General features: G+C 38.0%; 1 protein-coding gene across 4 annotated transcripts in view; it reads right to left on the bottom strand.

Moving 5' to 3' along the window:
• Nucleotides 1-21008, bottom strand: part of TBC1D12 (TBC1 domain family member 12) — an 89789-nt gene that overhangs the window by 9610 nt on the left and 59171 nt on the right. For all 4 annotated transcript variants that reach the window (XM_037047400.1, XM_037047401.1, XM_037047402.1 and 1 more), the window contains 5 exons: nucleotides 15764-15846; nucleotides 13195-13312; nucleotides 11788-11894; nucleotides 6240-6320; nucleotides 2573-2661 (listed from right to left, as the gene is read on the bottom strand). In XM_037047400.1, coding sequence (XP_036903295.1) covers nucleotides 2573-2661; nucleotides 6240-6320; nucleotides 11788-11894; nucleotides 13195-13312; nucleotides 15764-15846 — 478 coding nt within the window. The remainder of the gene's footprint in view (nucleotides 1-2572; nucleotides 2662-6239; nucleotides 6321-11787; nucleotides 11895-13194; nucleotides 13313-15763; nucleotides 15847-21008) is intronic.

The raw sequence follows: 21008 nt of genomic DNA, 5'->3' as shown, positions 1-21008 counted from the left end.
TTTTTCTGTAGTCTTCATTTCTTCCCTAGATATGTGCCATACTCAGTGAATTCTCTGAGCATCCTATCGCCAGTATTTTGAACTCTGCATCTGATAGGTTGGCTATCTCCACTTCACTTAGTTCTTTTTCTGGAGTTTTGATCTGCTCTTTCATTGGGCCATATTTCTTTGTCTCCTCAGTTTGGCTGCCTCCCTGTGTTTCTCCATATTAGGCAGAACTGCTTTGAGTCTGTTTTGGCACAAGTGTTACACTGCAAGGGGCAGAGCCTTAGGTACTGGCCAGGGTGGGACAACCCACTTTGCCACTTTGTGGTGCTGTTAAGTGTGGGAGGGGTCGGAGAGGAGACAATGCAACTGGCAGAGCTCTTGCCCCATTCCCAGTCATTTCCCATATGTGACTAGTGCCTTTCTAGCTGCTGCCCTAGTGCTGGATCCCAGAGTGGGTGGTTTTGCATGTGTTCTAGGACCTCGAATATCCTTTAGACAGACTCTCCTGAGAAACCAGCAGTTTCTTTCACTGCCCCAATCCCACTGGTTTTTACAGTCTGAAGTTAGGCTTTATTTCCTGGTGCTGTAACACTGGGCTGCGCAGTCTAGACTGGGGCTGGGATCCTTGATCCCCAGGTGTGCCTCCTGGTTTTTATCCACTGTACCTGGATGTGGGACCATCTGTTCCACCAACCACTGCTGCCACCGCCACACTGTATCCTCTCTGCCCTGGCTCCCTGTCTCTGCCCCTCTTACCAATCTAGATGAATATTTCTTCTTTAAATCTTTGGTTGTAGGACTTCCATACAGTTCCATCTGCTGGCAGTTCTGGTTGTTTTTTTATCGGAGGTTAGCTGTGACACTCCTTATAGTTGTGCAAGGAAGTGAAGTGTGTCTACCTTTGCCTCCATCTTGGCCAGAAGTCCCACCCAGTACACTGAATTTCTTATTCATAAACTTCCCTTCCATCATTTGGTATGAGAAATTGCTCAGGACTTCAAAACAGATCTGTGCTTCCAAAGTGCAACTACTGGTGCTTTGCAGGCAGCAAATGAAGCCTATTCGGTTGGCCTTTTTAAAGACACCAACCTGTGTGCTATTCAAGCAAAATCTGTAACAGTTATACCAAAAGACATCCAACTAGCACACCACATAAATGGAGAGCATGCTTAAGAATCCACTATGGCCCTGGCTGGTGTGGCTCAGTGGACTGAGTGCCAGCCTGTAAACCAAAGGTCGACAGTTTGATTCCCAGTCAAGGCACATGCCTGGGTTGCAGGCCAGGTCCCCAGTAGGGGGCGCACGAGAATCAACGCATGATATTTCTCTTCCTCCCTTCCCCTCTCTAAAAAGAGACAAAGTGAAATCTTCAAAAAGAAAAAAAGGAATCCACTTTGATGGGAAACATTTCACTCTTTCAAAAAAAATTCTCTTCTTCCTGTTATTGGTAATTCTGAACATCAGATATTTTTTTCCCGTGGGGTCACAAGGTACCTAAGTATATAATTCCAGGTAGAAAATATGGGACAGAAATCAGGTATTGTTGATTTTTCCATTTTCATTTGTGTGTAAATTTTTAAAAATATAAATATGGGGACATTATGCAAGTCAAAATGTTTCAGTGAATAAGTTTCAGCAGTTCAACTTTATAACAATATAAATAAACCTATTAAATTTTTCTAGACAATGCCAGCATTTCGATTTTTTAAAAACAAGTACATTTCTTACTGATGGCAACTCAGTGGTGTTTATAGCACTTTTATCACACAGTAGATCCCATCCATTCCCTTTCCTTTTCTGACTGAGTTGTCTACGTGCGGGTACATGTTTTTAATGTTGTCTGTCTTCTGTGCTGTTCCTATAAGTTTACTAATACATTAAACTATAAAAAAATATAGAGAAATTCCATATATAAAGATTTGAGTCATATATAAAGTACACATAAAATGTAATCACTTCTCATAAAGTGTAAGAAAGTTTTAAGAGTTTTTTTCTTTTCAATTATAGCTGACATTAAATATTATACTAGTTTCTGGTATATATATGTAGTATAGTGGTTAGACTTTTTTGTGACTTGCAAAGTAATTTCCCCCAATAAGTCTAGCATCCACCTGGCACCATACATAGTTGTTAGTATATCACTGGTTATATTCCCTATGCAGCATTTCATATACCTGTATGAAACTTCTTAACAGTCTTTGCATACAAAAAAACCCTTTTTTTCCTATTTCAGTAGTAATTCTGAAAACTTTTAAGTTTAGGGACAAATTCCTTTATATTTTAACAATTTATTAGGCAAAATTATTACAATCCAAATATAGATAAAAAGTAAAACAAAGAAATTGATCTTAATAATAATTCATCAAGTACCTAAAATTATTATGTGCTATGTTATCGACAACACATTCAACAGTGGAATAAAGTAATAAATTTTTCCTTAAAAATTTTCTTTTAAGTTTCACATTTTTATATTTCGTTCCCCAATTTTTATAGTTTTGCCTTTTAAATAATAATAGTTACAAATTTAAAGAATTTGTTCATGAATTTTTTGAAAAGAAGTTAAAAACTGATTAAAACCCCTCACCTTCTGAAAGATGTAGAGAGATGGAAAGGTACGGGATATGTCCAACTTAATTAATTCCAGGCTGGCCTCCCGATCAGCAACAGATACACCTGTTTTTGCCAGGTAAATAAAGTTAAAATAATTACTTGGCTATCCCCCAGTTCCATCTGGTAAACACAGAATGATCACATAGCATACTTGTTACTCATGGGAAGTTAAAAGCTGAACAATCAAGAAATTTAAAGAAATGCCACATAGAATTTGCTGGGACTTGGACCCTCTTCTGTGAAGAAAATATCTATACATTTTAGCAGAAAACTATATGGTAAAGAATTTCTACTTCCAGTTATTTTAGAATGTAGGTATGTTTTTTAGGTAGCTGATTACTCCCAAAATAACAACAGGGGAAAAAGACATTGCAAATACCCAATTTTTAAAAAACGTATAACAAACTTGTGTTCACAGAGAGGTCTAGAGAATTTAAATCCCGGAAAGTGATGAGCCTTTCCTAGGCAAGTGGATACCAGTGGTCGTTTTTCCCTCTAGGGCCATCTGACAAGTCTGGGCATGGGTTCAGGATTGAGTAAACCATAGACAAAAAGGTATGTTGCTTGGGGAAAAAAGAAACCAGAAGGGACTTTCAGAGACAAAGACTGATGTGATAAAGCCTGAATGTATATGGTTTTCCTCTATGAACTTTTGCTGAATGCTAACCTAACATACAGTGTTAGAAAGTTGGGCTAAAAAGGCAAATTGAAATCACCCAGAATCACATGGTCCTTGGTGAGGATCTCAAAGAGGGAGGAGCCTAAAATCAAAATAGGCCAGTTCTTCCCAGTATGATGAACTAAGTCTATCTAAAGCTGCAACCTTGGCCCAACTGCCTAACAAGAAAAAGAACAGATGTTTCTCCCCCTATAGGAGACACATCAGCTTTAGTTTATATATTCTTTTTATAGGTGACTGACATACAATTTAAAATTTTAAGTTATGGAAAGAAGCAGGAAAATATAACTTATATTAAGGGGGAAACAAGCCAATAGAAGCAGACCTGCAGATGATCCAGTATTGGAATTAACAAACAAGAACATTAATTGTTACATATTAAAGAAAATAGAGAAAAAGATGGAAAGCCATATATGAAATGGAAGGATAAAGAATTTCAACACAAACAGAATCTACAAAAAAAAGAAGTGAACATTCCAGAATTACTAAGTATAGTATCTGTATTTAAAGACTCATTGACGGCCCTCGCTGGTGTAGCTCAGTGGATTGAGCGTGGGCCTACGAACTAGAGGATCACAGTTCGATTCCCAGTCAGGGCACATGCCTGGGTTGTAGGCCAGCTCCTAGTAGGAGACACATGAGAGGCAACCACACATTGATATTTCTCTTCTTCCCTTCCCCTCTAAAGATAAATAAATTAAATCTAGAAAAATAAATAAATAAATAAAGACTCATTGAATAGATTTAATAGACTAGATATAGGAAAAGAGAAGATTAGTGAACTTAATTACATAGGTCAGTAAAAATAATCTAAAAGAAAAAAATTGTTTTTTAGGTATAACAGACTTGTGGGACACAAGTCTGACATTTAATGTTCTGACATTTAATTGAAGTCTCAGAAGGAGAAAAGAGATGGGGTACAAGTAATATTTGACAAGATAACAGACAAAAAACTTTAATGACAACTGAAAATTATAAACACCAGGAAATAGGAAATCAGAAATTTAAATAAAACATTGCTTCTCAGTAGAACAATTCTTTGTTTACATTCAATTAATTTTTACTGAAGTACAACTTTTACCACTTAACCATGACAAAATATCTCAGAAGCAAATGCTTAAATTTTTAATTCTTCTACTTTTAATACTTCATAAAATGAGTGTAAAAAGAATGATGAAACACCTACATCCTGCACCTTTAGTTTCCCACAAAAAGCTGATATAGCTAACAGGTCTCAGGATGATACTTAAATGAACCCTTCTTAAAATCAAGTCTTCTCTCTAACCTTACTTAGTCTATCTCTCCCCCCACTGCTCATTTTTTTATCTTTTGTTTTTCAATTACGGTTTACATTCAATATGATTCTGTATTAGTGTTAGGTGTACTGTTCACTTTTTAAAAACAGAAAAAAGAGTGAAAGAGTATTCAAGAAATGTAAGAGTTGTTTACATACTCAAAGAAATCCACTGTAAGATATGCACCATTTCTCTATCCTAAGTCATGTTCATTTTATAGAGTTTTACTTATAGGCAAGAGAGGGCTTGCTTTCTACCAAGTTAATATAGAAAGAAAAGTGACTGGCAGACAAATGGTTTCTCATTACGGAAAGACAAGAGATGTTTGAATAAATGTAACTAAATTTAATTAGCCATGATAACAGAAAAATGATATTCTCCAAAATGATTAGGAAAAAATTGATGAAAGTGGAGGGAAGGGTGTAAGAGTGAATTAAATGAACAAAGATGAGGCATGATAAGAATTATAAACAATATGTTAGAGAGTGAGTAAAAGTCAGTGAAGAGGAGGTACAGGAGGTTTCAAGCTTGACATGAACATCATCCATCTGCAAGTTAAAAATTAGCCTAAAAACACTTCACACAATTAGTCTCACTGTGTGATTAAATCCTGGGCTCTGGAGTCCAACAACCTGGGTTTACATCATGGCTTCATTACTTAGAAGTTAACTCTTTTGAGTTTCCTCTTATACCATCCAAGACAATACCACCTACTTAAATGATTATTAACATTAAAGAAGATAATATACATGAATCAATTACTATAGTTCCTGCCACACAGTACAAAAAAAAATCACACTGTATCTTCAGTGACTGAATTTTCATCTAGAAATTTTTTTAAAAGATTTTATTTATTTATCGCTAGAGGGGAAGGGAAGGAGAGAGGGAGAGAAATATCAGTGTACGGTTGCCTCTCATGAATCCCCTGCTGGGAAATGGCCTGCAACCCAGGCATGTGCCCTGACTGGGAATCGAACCTCTATCCTTTGGTTCACAGGCCCGCGCTCAATCCACTGAGCTACACCAGCCAGGGCTAGAAATTTTTGTTAACAAAAAATAACCACACCCTTTCTCTTCAGCACAGTGGCAGAGCAGCCTTCTCAGGAGATAAGAGATGCAGATCTCTTCGAAGACCCTGACTGGCAACACTATCACCCTTGAGGTCAAGCCCAGTGACACCAGTGAGAATGTCAAAGCAAGAATCCAAGACAAGGAGGGCACCCTGCCTGATCAGCAGTGTCTGATTTTTGTGGGCAAACAGCTGCAGGATGGCCGCACTCTCTCAGACTACAACAGTCAGAAACAGTCCGCCCTGCACTTGGTGCTTTGTCTGCAGGGCAGCATCATCACCCCAGCTCGCCCAAACATACCACTGTAACAAGACAGGCAGGGCAGGGAATATAAAACAGAAAACGGTACTTGAATAAGAATTAAATAAAAAATAAATAAATAAAAATTTAAAAAAACACAAAAAACCAAGACAATCTGCTGCATATACACCCACCTGCACCCTCTGCAAGGTCAACTGATGCAAGCAGTGCCCCGAGAAGATTAAATAAAGCTCCTCTACCACTTCCTGGGGCCACAGGGTGGTCTTCCACCTGAACCCATGGCCCTGGGGCCTCAAAAAATTTACTCTTTCATTGAAATAATAATAATAATCATACCTTCTGTATCATTCTCTGAACTTGTTTCACTGAAGCTTTTCCACCGTTCTTTTGCTCTTGATAGGAAGATTTCATAAAGTTCTGGGGACAAAAAGAACAAAAATTCATAAATAGGAATATATTCACATATTTTTATTTTTATTCTTAAAAAAGGGGAAGGATTTACAGGAACTACTATAAAGAACACATGGACAACAACTAAGGGGGGTGGAAATGGGAGGGAGGTGAGGAGCACTGGGGGGGGTGGGCTGGGATGGGAGTAAACGACAGAAAACTGTACTTGAACAATAATAATAATAATTTTTTAAAAATCTCACATAGGTCAGGTCTCCCTTATATAGTTGGCATTAAAAAATCCAGCAAATTGAAGTACTTGATTCTACCAAACTACTTATTACACAACCACGAAGACAGCAAATGAAAATACTCCAGAGCAGTCATTCATTACAGCTACAATATAGAATATATGTATGAGTCAGGCAGAGATGCTTCTGCTAAAGAACTATCTTTGTGGAATAGCAGAAGCATGGTTTTCGGAGTCAGACTTAGATTCAAATTCCAGCTTTGTCACTTACTACCTGTGGGACTTAAGAAAGTTACTTTGTAACTCTGGAACTTGGCTTTCTTCATCTGTAAACTGAAGAAAAATAATACCTACTCATCGGTTACTGATGATTAAACAAGATCATTTACGTAAAGCTCCCAACACCTTATTTGCCCTTAATAAATGCTAATTTGTGCTTCCTTATCCCTTGACACTGGTTTCATTATGGTACTGCTATCTAAAGCTACGTAAACTTTGATAGAAGGGTCACACAAAAACCTCTACCCCAGCTTTTCCACTTTAAGTGTCCAACCACTTTTTGAAACCACACTTTACATTTTCATATGTAGGATCTCATTAAACCTTCAAGAACAGAAAAACTATTTTTTCTCAGCTCTCAAATTTTAATTCTTTATTTTCTAACTAACCATTACATATATTTTAAATTATACAAAAACTTCATAGCAAATTTCAATGACAGAGGAATACTAAAAAATATTTCTTGCCCACATACCAACAATTATATATTGCCCCAAATACCAAGAAATTTTGCCTCAATTAATCTTGTTAAAACATTTATGTGTTTTTAAAGATAATACAGACAAAGGAGGTTTTTAAAAAAATTTATAAAGGTAATAAAGACACAGGATTTAAAAAATTCAAACAGTACAAAACACTATAGAATGAAAAATAAATTAACTTTCTTCAGATACAACTATGCTTACCAAGCAGTAAAGATGAGAATATGCACATATAAGCACATATATATGTATCTTCATTTAAAAAAAAAACACAAAAAACAAAGTCACACCATATTTATTATAGCACTGATCTGCAACTTGCTTTATTATATTGGAAGTTGTTCCAGACTAGTAAAATAAGAGTGCTTTATTTAACAACTGCACAATATTCCAATATATGACTATACCATAAGTATTCTTACACTGCCAAGAATTGTACCATTATAAAATAACTTGCTAGATGCATTTCAAATAGATTCTTATTATTCTGATCTTGTCTCCCTTCTGTTCACTTCTCATTATTACTAATAGTTTGGAAGGAAGAAATTTAAAAAGTCAAACTCAAAATTTTTATTATTTATGCCTCATTCCATTTAGTGTAAGAGCTGGATATAAGTTTTAAATGTAGATATAAAATTTTTGCTGTTATCAGAAACCAAATTGAAGTTCACACTTTTTATTTCCAACTGCCTCCACACCAAGTCTAGTTTCACTATTGTACTCAAATTTAAAACTGTCTTGGAAGAAGAAAGGCCCAGCAAACAAATCCATCACCTCTGGGACCTACAAAATTGATCCAACAGTAAAAATGTGGTCATGCTTTTCAGAACATCAAAGGACGTCTCACCAGGGAAGATTTACAATGCTTATCTATAACAAGAAGACCTGCATCTCAGTTCAACTCCTTGCTTGACTCTGCATGTTATTTTATTTTGAATCTCCAAATAGAGAGGTTGAAACAGACTTAAAGATGTATCTTAGAAAGAGAAAATACTCTGAGATCAGTATATATTTCACTTTCTGATTTTTTGTGAATAATGACATTGTACATACTCTCAGCAGATTTCACTTTCACTCTAATCTTACACTCATCACAAAAAAAAGCTAGAACAATTTTTTGAGATAGTGAACGATCTTACCCCTATTTTAGAAATGAAGAAAACTTAAGACTTCTAGATGTAAGTAATTTGCCCAAGGTCACAAATCTAATAGATTGTAGAACAAAGATTTGAACCACATTTGACTGACATTAGAACCCTTATTCTTAATTACTATTCCATAATGGTTATAAATTTCATAATAAAGCAAATACAATGGGTAAGGAGTCAGACTATTATAGTCATTGAAAGTAAACAAGGTTATCAAAAGTAAATTCACTTTGATCAAAACTTAGCTTCCTTTCCACCACTAATGAAAAAGAGAACAAGTTACTCATTCCATTCCTGAATACATAATTGTTTTCTTTTTAGAGAAATCCCAAAATTACTTTGAAAATAAATAGCCCAGTTATTTCAAGCTTAAAAAAAAACATTTGAGTACAGTATCACAAAAGGTTAATGCCAACTTAGACAATATTTCACTATCTACGTTATCAGGATTTCTGACATGACACCTTTTCTAGAGCCGCAAAAGAGAAAAAAGTGTAAGCGATGAGTTTTTCAACACATTTGCTCAATTGAAGTTTCTTTCTTTTTTAATTGAATTCATTGGGGTAACAATGGTTAATAAAATTAACTAGGTTTCAGATACACAAATCTATAATTCATCATCTGTATATACTGTGTGTCCGACACCCACTTTCCCTAAATCCTTCCATGGTGCTGTGGTCTAGCATTACCATTACCATTCAGACCTAGTCAGCACCTTTTGTTATTGACTCTTACACTTCCCCTATTTGGTGTTACATTTGATTTAATTTTTTTAACTTCATCAAAACAACTATACATTTTACTCCTGTCCTTTAAGTTTTAAGTTAAAAAATAATTCCTTGAGAATCTTTTTTTTAAAGATTTTATTTATTTACTTATCTTTAGAGGGGAAGGAGAGAGGGAGAGAAACATCAATGTATGGTTGCCTTTCGAGCATCCCCTGCTGGGAGGTGGCCTGCAGGGAACTGGCCTGCAACCCAGGCATGTGCCCTGACTGGGAATTGATCCGCGATCCTCTGGTTCGCAGACCTGTGCTCAATCCACTGAGTTACGCCAGCCAGTGCAATTCCTTGAGAATCTTTTGTTTTTTTAAGCTTTAAAATTTTCAAACAAGAAAGAACCGAAAGGACTGCTTTGAGTAGAAATGTAGAGAAAGAAATTTCTAGCCTTCCCCAAATATTTGTTTTTTTATTTTTTAAATATATTTTATTGATTATACCATTACAGTTGTTCTATTCCCCCCTTCATTCCCCTCCACCCGCACACTCCCTCCCCCAAAATTCTCTCCCTTAGTTTATAACCATGTGTCTCAAGTTCTTTCGATTCTTTATTTCCCCCACTATTCTTGCCCTCCCCCCTATCTATTTTCTACCTACCCTCTATGCTATTTTCTGAAACTTCTACCCCCTTCTCCCCCTCCCACTCCCCTGTTGCTAACCCTCCATGTGTTCTTCATTTCTATGGTTCCACTCCTGATCTAGCTGTCCTCTTGGTTTGCTTTTGTTTTACGTGTGGTTGCTAGTAAATGTGAGTTTGCTGTCCTTACACTGTTAACATTTTTCATCTTCTTTTTCTTACATAAATCTCTTTAGCATTTCATATAATAAGGGCTTGGTGATGATGAACTCCTTGAATTTGACCTTATCTGAGAAGCACTTTATCTGTCCTACCATTCTAAATGAAAGTTTTGCTGGATAAAGCAATCTTGGCTGTAGGTCTTTGGATTTCATGACTTGGAATACTTCTTTCCAGCCCCTTCTTGCCTGTAAGGTCTCTTTTGAGAAATCCACTGACAGTCTGATGGGCACTCCTTTGTAGGTGACTGTCCTCTTATCTCTTGCTGCTTCTAGGATTCTCTCCTTCATTTTCATCTTGGCTAATGTAATTATGATGTGCCTTGGTGTGTTCCTTCTTGGGTCCAACTTCTTTGGGACTCTCTGAGCTTCCTGGATTTCCTGGAAGTCTATTTCCTTTGCCAGACTGGGAAAGTTCTCCTTTATTATTTGTTCAAATACGTTTTCCACTCGTGGCTCTTTCTTTCCCCCTTCTGGTACCCCTATAATCCGGATGTTGGAACGTTTAAAGATGTCCTGGAGGTTCCTAAGCCTCTCCTCATTTTTTTGAATTCTCATTTCTTCATTCCTTTCTGGTTGGATGTTTTGTTCTTCCTTCTGGGCCATTCCATTGACTGGAGTCCCAGTTTCCTTTCCATCACTATTGGTTTCCTGGACATCTCCCTTCATTTCAATTAGTTTTGCCTTTATATGTTCCTCTAATTTGTGACTATAATCAACTAGTTCTGTGAGCATCCTGATAAACAGTGTCTTGAACTGTGCTTCTGAGAGGCTGGCAATCTCTTGGTCGCTTAGAGTTATTGGCTCTGGGACTTTGAGTTCTTCTTGCACCATCTTTTGGGCTGTTCGTGCCTGTTCCATAGCAGGATCGGAGCCCTAGGTGTTCACCAGAGCAGGGCAACTAAGTTGCTGGGTTGTGATGCTGTATGTGGGGGCGGGGTCAGCGAGGAGCAATGGCATCCCGTCTGCCGCCTCCCGCCGCAGCCCCCACAGGTGCAGCAGCTGCCACTGTCACCTGGGCCCTCGGGTTTTGTCCCACTGCACACGAGTGCACCACCGCCATCAGCCCTTGCCCCCTGGGGCCTGCGTGGTCTGTCTCACTGTGAGCGAATGTGCGACCGCGGTCAGTCTGCCCCATACCCTGATTGGGTCCGGGCCACTTGTGCGCTTAGGTCGGGGGATCCCTCCTGCCCGACCTTGCTCTGCTGCTGGCTCCGCCCCTCTTACCGTCCCGGTTGAACGGTTCATTGTTGTCGGACTTCCGTATAATTCAATTTTCTGTTCTTTAGCTGTGACTTTGTTCTCCAAACCTTAGTTGTATTCAAACTTGGTTGTGGGAGAAGGCACAGTGTTTCCACCTATGCCTCCATCTTGGCGGAAGTCCCATATTTGTGGTTTTTTAAACAAAGGGGAAACCTTTTCACAATTAAGACTATTTATTTTTCTATATATATCCACTATTATGTAAAATCCCAGAGGTTTTTGCAGTTACCTATGGTTAAGGTATTTGTATGTCAGAAATACTATTGATGGTTGTAAACTAAAGGAAAACCCACAAATCTTATTTTGATAATATGAAGTATAGTAAACTTACTAAATCATAACCAGTTTTTAGAGGGAGATGGGAAATGAAGCATGCTCTAAAAATGACATTATACATACATGGTAATGCCTTTTAAAATGGCCAATCTACTAGTCTACTTTGTAACTCTGGAGATGGCTATTTGTATGTGTGGGAGTAACTGAATATAGAATACAAACCAGGAGTGATATTTAGTTCATTTCCTACAGCTAGACTCCAAACTTTCCCACGAACACTAGGGGGCAATCCCTGCCACCACAATTCTCGAACTCTTCTCGTACTACGCCTAGAATTAAAAGGGGAGAAAAAAGGAGAAAGTTACTTTTTATACCAAAAATACTAGTTGCATGATGGTTTACCTAGTCTATGGCCAAATGATTGAATGGTTTTTAAAAACACAGAAAGTTAAGTACATGATGCATTCTTTCCATTGTGTTCATGCTTGCAGGCCAGGAGAAAAGAAAAAATGGCCCAAAAGTATAGCACTGTACCCTAAAGAGAAATGACAGTAATTTAAAGGGAACTGCCTTCTATAATTGCCATTTATACTAATAAAAGAACTAGAAATATATGGATAATTATGAAAAACAAAACAGGATAAAAGGAACAAAAATTTGTTGTGTATTTAGTATCCAAAAGAAAATAACAAAGTATTCAATGTGGGTAAGGCCCTAGTCTTTGAGAGGCAGCGTAGTCTGCATATAGAGTATGGGCTTCAGAATCAGATAGATCTGAGTTCAAATCTGGTTTAATCACTCATTAATTGTATAACCTTGGGCAAATCACTTAACCTGTCTGACCTTGAGCTTCCCTATAAAATAAATGGAAGTAAAGGTTGTAAGAATGTGATTAAGTGTGATTACTTATGTAGAGCCTAATATAGTATCAGTCACAATGTCCAATACTCAACAAATTCCAAATGCATTTCTTATACTAGGCATAGCAGAAGACAGCTCTTACCCTCCAGACTAGAGGGAAGATAAGTCATGTACAAAAATATTATAAAAAATAAGAGACAAAGTAACGAAGTATATTAGTCTCAAAGTACAATGGAACATTACAGAAGGGAAACATCATATATTTTATTGTATATATATTATACATATATAAATAATATGTATACCACATTCTTTTGATTGTGAGAGAAAGAAAATTAAAAATCACTTTCGTATTTAACATTTAATAAATGCATCTTATAATAAATGTACATACTTTAATATTTTCTTTGCAAAAACCCACTATGACATCAACAGTATATTTTGCAACAGATGGTATATTAGAAGTAAGAAAATATGGTAACTAAGGAAAAAGTAAAGTTTCATGGATCAACTAGCATTTCAAATGGGACTCAAAGGATAAGTAAGATTCTGACAGGCATAGAGGATGGTCAGTAAGGAAAGCAGGTATTAGAAATTGAGGGATTTATAAAACCAAGGACACATATATAAGTATGAAATTTTCAAACATTGGTTAACAGTATAATTTAGCCAAAGCATAAGATTCATGGTGGAAGTAATAAAAATAGAGAATTGGAAACATGAGCTCTTTGGAGAAACACTGAATTCAGGAAAAGTCTGCTTACTTACATTACTTCCCAATTGGGCAGTATTTCATTGATCCAAATTACCATTGCATTTGCAATATTTTCTTCCTGTTTAAATCGTTCTTTCATTATTTTTTTCCTTTTGTATGCTTCTTTAATTTCTGTTTTAAACAAGTAAGAGTTATTTCAATACAAAAGAGCTAGATCAAAACCCCCTTCTCCTTCTATCTAAGCCTACAGAAAAGAGGCTTTCTCAAAAAAAGTATTCTGATAATAGGAAGGAAGGAAGGAAAAAAGGAAGAGAGAAGAAAAAAGGGAAAAGCAGGGAAGAGGGAAAGGAGGTTAAAAGAGAAAGAAAATGAATTTGATTAACAAAATTTTATTGTTAATCTTTACATTTTATTTAAAGATTTTATTTATTTATTTTTAGAGAGAGGGGAAAAGAACAGAAAGAAATATGGTGTGTGAGAGAAACAGTTGCCTCTCACTTACCCCCAACTAGGAACCTGGCCTGCAACCCAGGCATGTGCCTTGACTGGGAATCAAACCAGCAGTCTTTCAGTTTGCAGGCCAGCACTCAACCCACTGAGCCATAACAGCCAGGGCTGATTTACATACTTTTAAAATAAACCTCCTATACTACAAAATGGAATAAAGACCAGAAAAATCATTTAAGAAGATTATAGTATCATATATTCTATTTATACTTAATCAATGAACTGAAATTTGTCATAAATTAACTGTGTAAAAAAATAAACATCTGTGAGCAACTAACAAATATTCTTTTTTCAAACCAAGGTTCTATGAACTTCCTCACATAAAACCACATGACATTAAAAACAAAGTATGTTTCACTTTACTAATTAAAATTTAAAAAACCCTCAATATACTTCTAAAAATCAGAAGTCACAATTTCAGAAGAGATGCCTCAAAAATAGAGAAATGAAATATATATACATTAACTATACACACATAGCTTTATATACATAGCTATATAATTATATATAATTTTAGAACTAACCAGTGAGGGCTTCAGAGATTAGGTAGTTAAAGTGTTTTCTGTTTCACATATGTCTTAGGAATTGTCTTAAGGGGCAAGCAGGAGGCCAAGTAGGAAACTACACTTTTTAAAATTTGTTTTATATATTCAGATTTGAGTGAGATTTCCTTGGAGAGGGTTCCACGATTTTAAAAGGAAGTGTTGACAGAGGACTTGAAAGCCTGCATCTAGTGTGTCCCACACACTTGACAGATGAGGATACTAACATTGGGTCTATTTAGAGTGCCACATTCAAGTAGTGTCAAACAGGATTAACCATGTGACCTTCTGATTTCCCAACTCAATGCTATTTCTTTCACATCATGTTCTCAGGATTATCTACTTATCAGTAACTATCTATTGTTTTTAAAGATTTTATCCATTTATCTTTAGAGGGGAAGGTAAGGAGAGAGGGAAAGAAATATCAATGTATGGTTGCCTCTTGTTCATCCTCTCCTGGGAACTGGCCTGCAACCCAGGCATGTGCCCTGACTGGGAATCGAACCGCAATTGTGTGGTTCGCAGGCCCGTGATCAATCCACTGAGCTACACCAGCCAGGGCAACTATCTTTTTTTTTTAATCCTTATCCAAGACATGTCTATTGATTTAGAGAGAGAGTAAGGGAGGGGGAGAGAGAGATGGAAATATCGATGTGAGAGAGAAACATTGACTGGTTGCCTCCTGTAGGCACCTTGACCAGGGATCAAATCTGCAACCTAGCTATGTGCCCTGACTGGGAATCAAACCCACAAGCTTTTGGTGCACCAGACAATGCTTCAACCAACTAAGCCACCCCGCCAGGGCTCAATAATGAACTTAAATATTTATTAAATAGTAAAGTCAGTGCTGAGAGTCAATTAAAATGTGTTGGATATGTTAGAAACATTCCAAAATCTGTATAGAAAAATAAACTCAACTAATGTTTAAATAATTAGGCCTTTTAGAAAGAGATAATTGGCCTTATAGGTTTACTACAACATTAAATATTTAACTTCATTTCCAAAACAGTGCCACAAAACAGACCTGTATACCATTATAATATTCCATTCACTTTAGTCAAGAAAAAATTATCAGTTGTTTAAATAGCATATGTTGAAAAGCACACACACACACACACACACTTACACATGTGACAGTACACATTTATGTGACACTCTGGGACTCTAGGGACTCCATTAAGTCACAAAAGCATATTTTAATACCAAACTACATTCTCACAGCCATATAGAAAGTTATCTTAAAGGGTTAAAATTATTAAATTGTAATCTATCAAAAATCATGAGAAGTATCTTCATTTATAAGATAATAATAGTCCACGGTTTATGACTGTAATTGCAAGACCTCTGACATAGTGTGCTGCCTTTCTCCTCCCTATTAGTTTGGTAAGTACTTGCAGAAAAACTATGATCCTAGTATGACATTTTATTTCTCCTAAAGAATAAACATAGTTGTAAAAATAAATCACCATCATCATAAAGACAGATTTTGTCAATTTCACCATCCACCTTCCTGTTCAAATTAACCTGTTGTAATCAGTAAATTAAATTTATCAACTGGAGTTAAATTTTATACCTCGTTTTTTAGCCTCAGCCACCATCTCATCATATTCTTGTCGGTGACGTAAAGCTTCTTCCACAGATTTGGCAGGAAGATTTCTGGGGGGAAAAATTTTTTAAATCATTTTTTAAAAAACTAACATTTAAATGTATTAACTTCTTCCTTTGTATAGATAGATATACAGAATTTCTAACCTGACCTCATTTCATACATTAAGAAAGCAAAAGGTTGAAAAGAACTCTGCATTTTAGGAAAGAATCAGAATCCACGTTGCTCATATTTGTTATATGTTTTACATATTTATATATCATATGTATATGTTTATGTATTATTTTTGCATGTCAAGTTTCACCCAATATTCCTAGGTTATTTGTTAAAACCACTTACTGGAGTTTTTTAAGTCAATCTTTGGAGGTATAATTCATATATGATAAAATGAACACATTGTAAAAGTGCAGTTGGACAAGTTTTACCAGTTATTTACATATCTTTGTCACTAACATACTAATCAAGATACAGAACATTTACATTATTCCACAAAGTTTCCATATGACCCTTTGCATACAATGCTGCTTACTCAACTTCTACCTTAGGCAATCACATCTGTAATTTCTTTTTTTAAAAAATATTTTATTGATTATACCATTACAGTTGTTCTATTCCCCCCTTCATTCCCCTCCACCCTCACACTCCCTCCCCCACAATTCTCTCCCTTAGTTTATAACCACGTGTCTCAAGTTCTTTCGATTCTATATTTCCCCCACTATTCTTGCCCTCCCCCTATCTATTTTCTACCTACCCTCTATGCTATTTTCTGAAACTTCTACCCCCTTCTCCCCCTCCCACTCCCCTGTTGCTAACCCTCCATGTGTTCTTCATTTCTATGGTTCCACTCCTGATCTAGCTGTCCTCTTGGTTTGCTTTTGTTTTACGTGTGGTTGCTAGTAAATGTGAGTTTGCTGTCCTTACACTGTTAACATTTTTCATCTTCTTTTTCTTACATAAATCTCTTTAGCATTTCATATAATAAGGGCTTGGTGATGATGAACTCCTTGAATTTGACCTTATCTGAGAAGCACTTTATCTGTCCTACCATTCTAAATGAAAGTTTTGCTGGATAAAGCAATCTTGGCTGTAGGTCTTTGGATTTCATGACTTGGAATACTTCTTTCCAGCCCCTTCTTGCCTGTAAGGTCTCTTTTGAGAAATCCACTGACAGTCTGATGGGCACTCCTTTGTAGGTGACTGTCCTCTTATCTCTTGCTGCTTCTAGGATTCTCTCCTTCATTTTCATCTTGGCTAATGTAATTATGAAGTGCCTTGGTGTGTTCCTTCTTGGGTCCAACTTCTTTGGGACTCTCTGAGCTTCCTGGATTTCCTGGAAGTCTATTTCCTTTGCCAGACTGGGAAAGTTCTCCTTTATTATTTGTTCAAATACGTTTTCCACTCGTGGCTGTTTCTTTCCCCCTTCTGGTACCCCTATAATCCGGATGTTGGAACGTTTAAAGATGTCCTGGAGGTTCCTAAGCCTCTCCTCATTTTTTTGAATTCTCATTTCTTCATTCCTTTCTGGTTGGATGTTTTGTTCTTCCTTCTGGGCCATTCCATTGACTGGAGTCCCAGTTTCCTTTCCATCACTATTGGTTTCCTGGACATCTCCCTTCATTTCAATTAGTTTAGCCTTCATATGTTCCTCTAATTTGTGACTATAATCAACTAGTTCTGTGAGCATCCTGATAAACAGTGTCTTGAACTGTGCTTCTGAGAGGCTGGCAATCTCTTGGTCGCTTAGAGTTATTGGCTCTGGGACTTTGAGTTCTTCTTGCACCATCTTTTGGGCTGTTCGTGCCTGTTCCATAGCAGGATCGGAGCCCTAGGTGTTCACCAGAGCAGGGCAACTAAGTTGCTGGGTTGTGATGCTGTATGTGGGGGCGGGGTCAGCGAGGAGCAATGGCATCCCGTCTGCCGCCTCCCGCCGCAGCCCCCACAGGTGCAGCAGCTGCCACTGTCACCTGGGCCCTCGGGTTTTGTCCCACTGCACACGAGTGCACCACCGCCATCAGCCCTTGCCCCCTGGGGCCTGCGTGGTCTGTCTCACTGTGAGCGAATGTGCGACCGCGGTCAGTCTGCCCCATACCCTGACTGGGTCCGGGCCACTTGTGCGCTTAGGTCGGGGGATCCCTCCTGCCCGACCTTGCTCTGCTGCTGGCTCCGCCCCTCTTACCGTCCCGGTTGAACGGTTCATTGTTGTCGGACTTCCGTATAATTCAATTTTCTGTTCTTTAGCTGTGACTTTGTTCTCCAAACCTTAGTTGTATGCAAACTTGGTTGTGGGAGAAGGCACAGTGTTTCCACCTATGCCTCCATCTAGGCAGAAGTCTCTCCACATCTGTAATTTCTATCCCTACACATTAGTTGGCTGCCTTTTAAAGAGTTTAACATAGATTCTTTTTTGCCTAACTTCTTTTGCTCAGCATATTTTAAAAATCATCCATGCTGTTCTGTGTATTTCCAATGTATTCCTTCTAATTTGTGAGCAGTGTTCTATTTACATTCTTTGAATATTTAGATTGTTTCCAGTTTGGGGCCACTATGAATAAAACTAAAATAAATACTCATTTCAACTCTTGCGTGGCCATCAGCCTTCATTTCTCTATAGGTAAATACCTGAGAGGAGAATTCTTAGATCACATGGCAAGTGCAAGAATACTTTTATAACAAAGTCCTCTGTAGTTTTAGAGTTTCAAGATGTTAATCACTTATATATACTATATTTTGGCTTATAAAATTAAGAGCTTCAGAGAGTCAGTGATTTAGATATATGACTATGCAAAAAGGTATATTGGAAGTGTTATCGCATATCCAAATGTATTGTAATAATGTCTGATTTGGGGAGTCAGACATTCCATTTAAAAAAATTTTTTAAATTCTTTTCAGACTTCCGGCCAAGATGGAGGCATAGGTGGAAACACTGTGCCCCCTCCCACAACTAAATTTAAAGACAGCAAAGTTTTAGAAACAAAAGCGCAGCCAAAACAGTGAAAATTGAACTGCACAGAAGTCCGACAACAACAAACCACTCAGCCAGACCGGTAAGAGGGACGGAGGCAGCGGCGGAGCTGGGTTGGGCTGGAAAGACCATTCGGTCCTACCGACCCAGGAGCAGAGACGGAGGTGGTTGGTGGATCCCAAGCGTGGGGTGGTGACGGGCGGACCCAGTGAGGGCGCAGGGCGGCTGGCTGACTTCGGTCTCACACTCGTGCGTAGATAAACCAAGCGAAGGAGGGAACAGTGAGACAGACCACTCAAGCTAGGACTCCAGTGACGGGATTAAGAGCCTGAAAACACCAACTGGAAAGACTTTCTCAGGGTTGAGGGGCCAGGAAAGGCTCCCAGTCCCACAGAGAGTTCGTTGGAGAGACCCACAGGGTCCTGGAGAGTACACAGGCCCACACACCCGGGAACCAGCACCAGAGGGGCCCAATTTGCTTGTGAGAAGCCGCAGAGGGGACAGAAATCTGAGAGAGAGCAGAGCGGAGCAAAGCACTATTTTTCCCCCTCTCTGACCTCGCCCCCACATACAGCATCACAACCCAGCAACTGGGTCGCCCTGCCCTGGTGAACACCTAAGGCTCCGCCCCTCAAACATAACAGGTGCGAAGAGACCAAACATTATGACTCAAGAACAGCTCAAAGCCCCAGAGGCTATAAGTCTAAGTGACCAAGAAATAACCAGCCTTTAAGATGCACAGTTCAAAACCCTGGTGATCAGGATGCTCACAGAATTGGTTGATTTTAGTCACAAATTAGAGGAACATATGGAGGCTAAACTGATTGAAATGAAGGGAAATGCACAGGAAACCAATAGTGATGGAAAGGAAACTGGGACTCAAATCAAGGGAATGGACCAGAAGGAACAAAGAAACAACCAAACAGAAAAGAAGGAAGAAACAAGAATTCAAAAAAAACGAGGAGAGGCTTAGGAACCTCCAGGACATCTTTAAATGTTCCAACATCTGAATTATAGGGGTACCAGAAGGGGAAGAGGAACAGCCACAAGTGGAAAACTTATTTGAACAAATAATAAAGGAGAACTTCCCCAATCTGGCAAAGGAAATAGACTTCCAGAAAATCCAGGAAGCTCAGAGAGTCCCAAAGAAGTTGAACACAAGAAGGAACACACCAAGGCACATCATCATTACATTAACCAAGATTAAAATGAAGGAGAGAATTCTAGAAGCAACAAGAGATAAGGGGACAGTCACCTACAAAGGAGTACCCATCAGACTGTCAGCGGGTTTCTCAAAAGAGACCTTACAGGCAAGAAGGGGCTGGAAAGAAGTATTCCAAGTCATGAAATCCAAAGACCTACAGCCAAGATTGCTCTATCCAGCAAAGCTTTCATTTAGAATGGAAGGACAGATAAAGTGCTTCTCAGATAAGGTCAAGTTCAAGGAGTTCATCATCACCAAGCCCTCATTATATGAAATCTTAAAGGGATTTATCTAAGGAAAAGAAGATAAAAATATGAACAGTGAAAGGACAGCAAACTCATAGTTATTAACAACCACACCTAAAACAAAAGCAAACTAAGAGGACAGCTAGATCAGGAGCAGAACCATAGAAGTGGAGATCACACGGAGGGTTAGCAACAGGGGAGTGGGAGGAGAAGTGGGGAGAAGGTACAGAGAATAAGTAGCATAGATGGTAGGTAGAAAATAGATAGGGTAGGGGGCAAGAATAGTACGGGAAATATAGAATCTGAAGAATTTGTGACACATGGACATGAAAAAAGGGGGCGGGGAATGGTGGGGGAGGGGTGTGCAGGGTGAAGGGGAGTGAAGGGAGGAAATGGGACAAGTGTAGTGGCATAATTAATAAAATATATTTTTTAAGAAAGAAGAAATAAAACATAAATAAAATAAAATAAAAATTCTTTTCAATAGGCTAGGGTGAAGAAAGGTTTGTGACAAACTTTCAAATTTACATTGTACCTCTTCCTCTCCTCTCAAGTTATAAATTATAGTCAGATTCCTCAAGTACATTGTAGCAGGGATGAATAATGATTAATGGTTAAGACTTCTGCTTCATAATGGAGTAAGAGGGACCAGGTTTACCCTCTTACCTTAACTAATTACAAAATCAAACAAAATATATTAAACTACAGTGTTTAGACACTGGACAACAGGCAGCACAGGGCAGTGATGTTATGAGAAAGGAAACAAAGTAACCCTCCAAGTGCCTGAGTTTACAGCCAATA

The sequence above is a fragment of the Sturnira hondurensis genome, unplaced genomic scaffold, assembly GCF_014824575.4.
Source record: "Sturnira hondurensis isolate 20B ecotype Veracruz unplaced genomic scaffold, ASM1482457v3 Scaffold0005563, whole genome shotgun sequence".
NCBI lineage: Eukaryota > Metazoa > Chordata > Mammalia > Chiroptera > Phyllostomidae > Sturnira > Sturnira hondurensis.
This window is presented reverse-complemented; position numbering and strand designations above follow the sequence as displayed.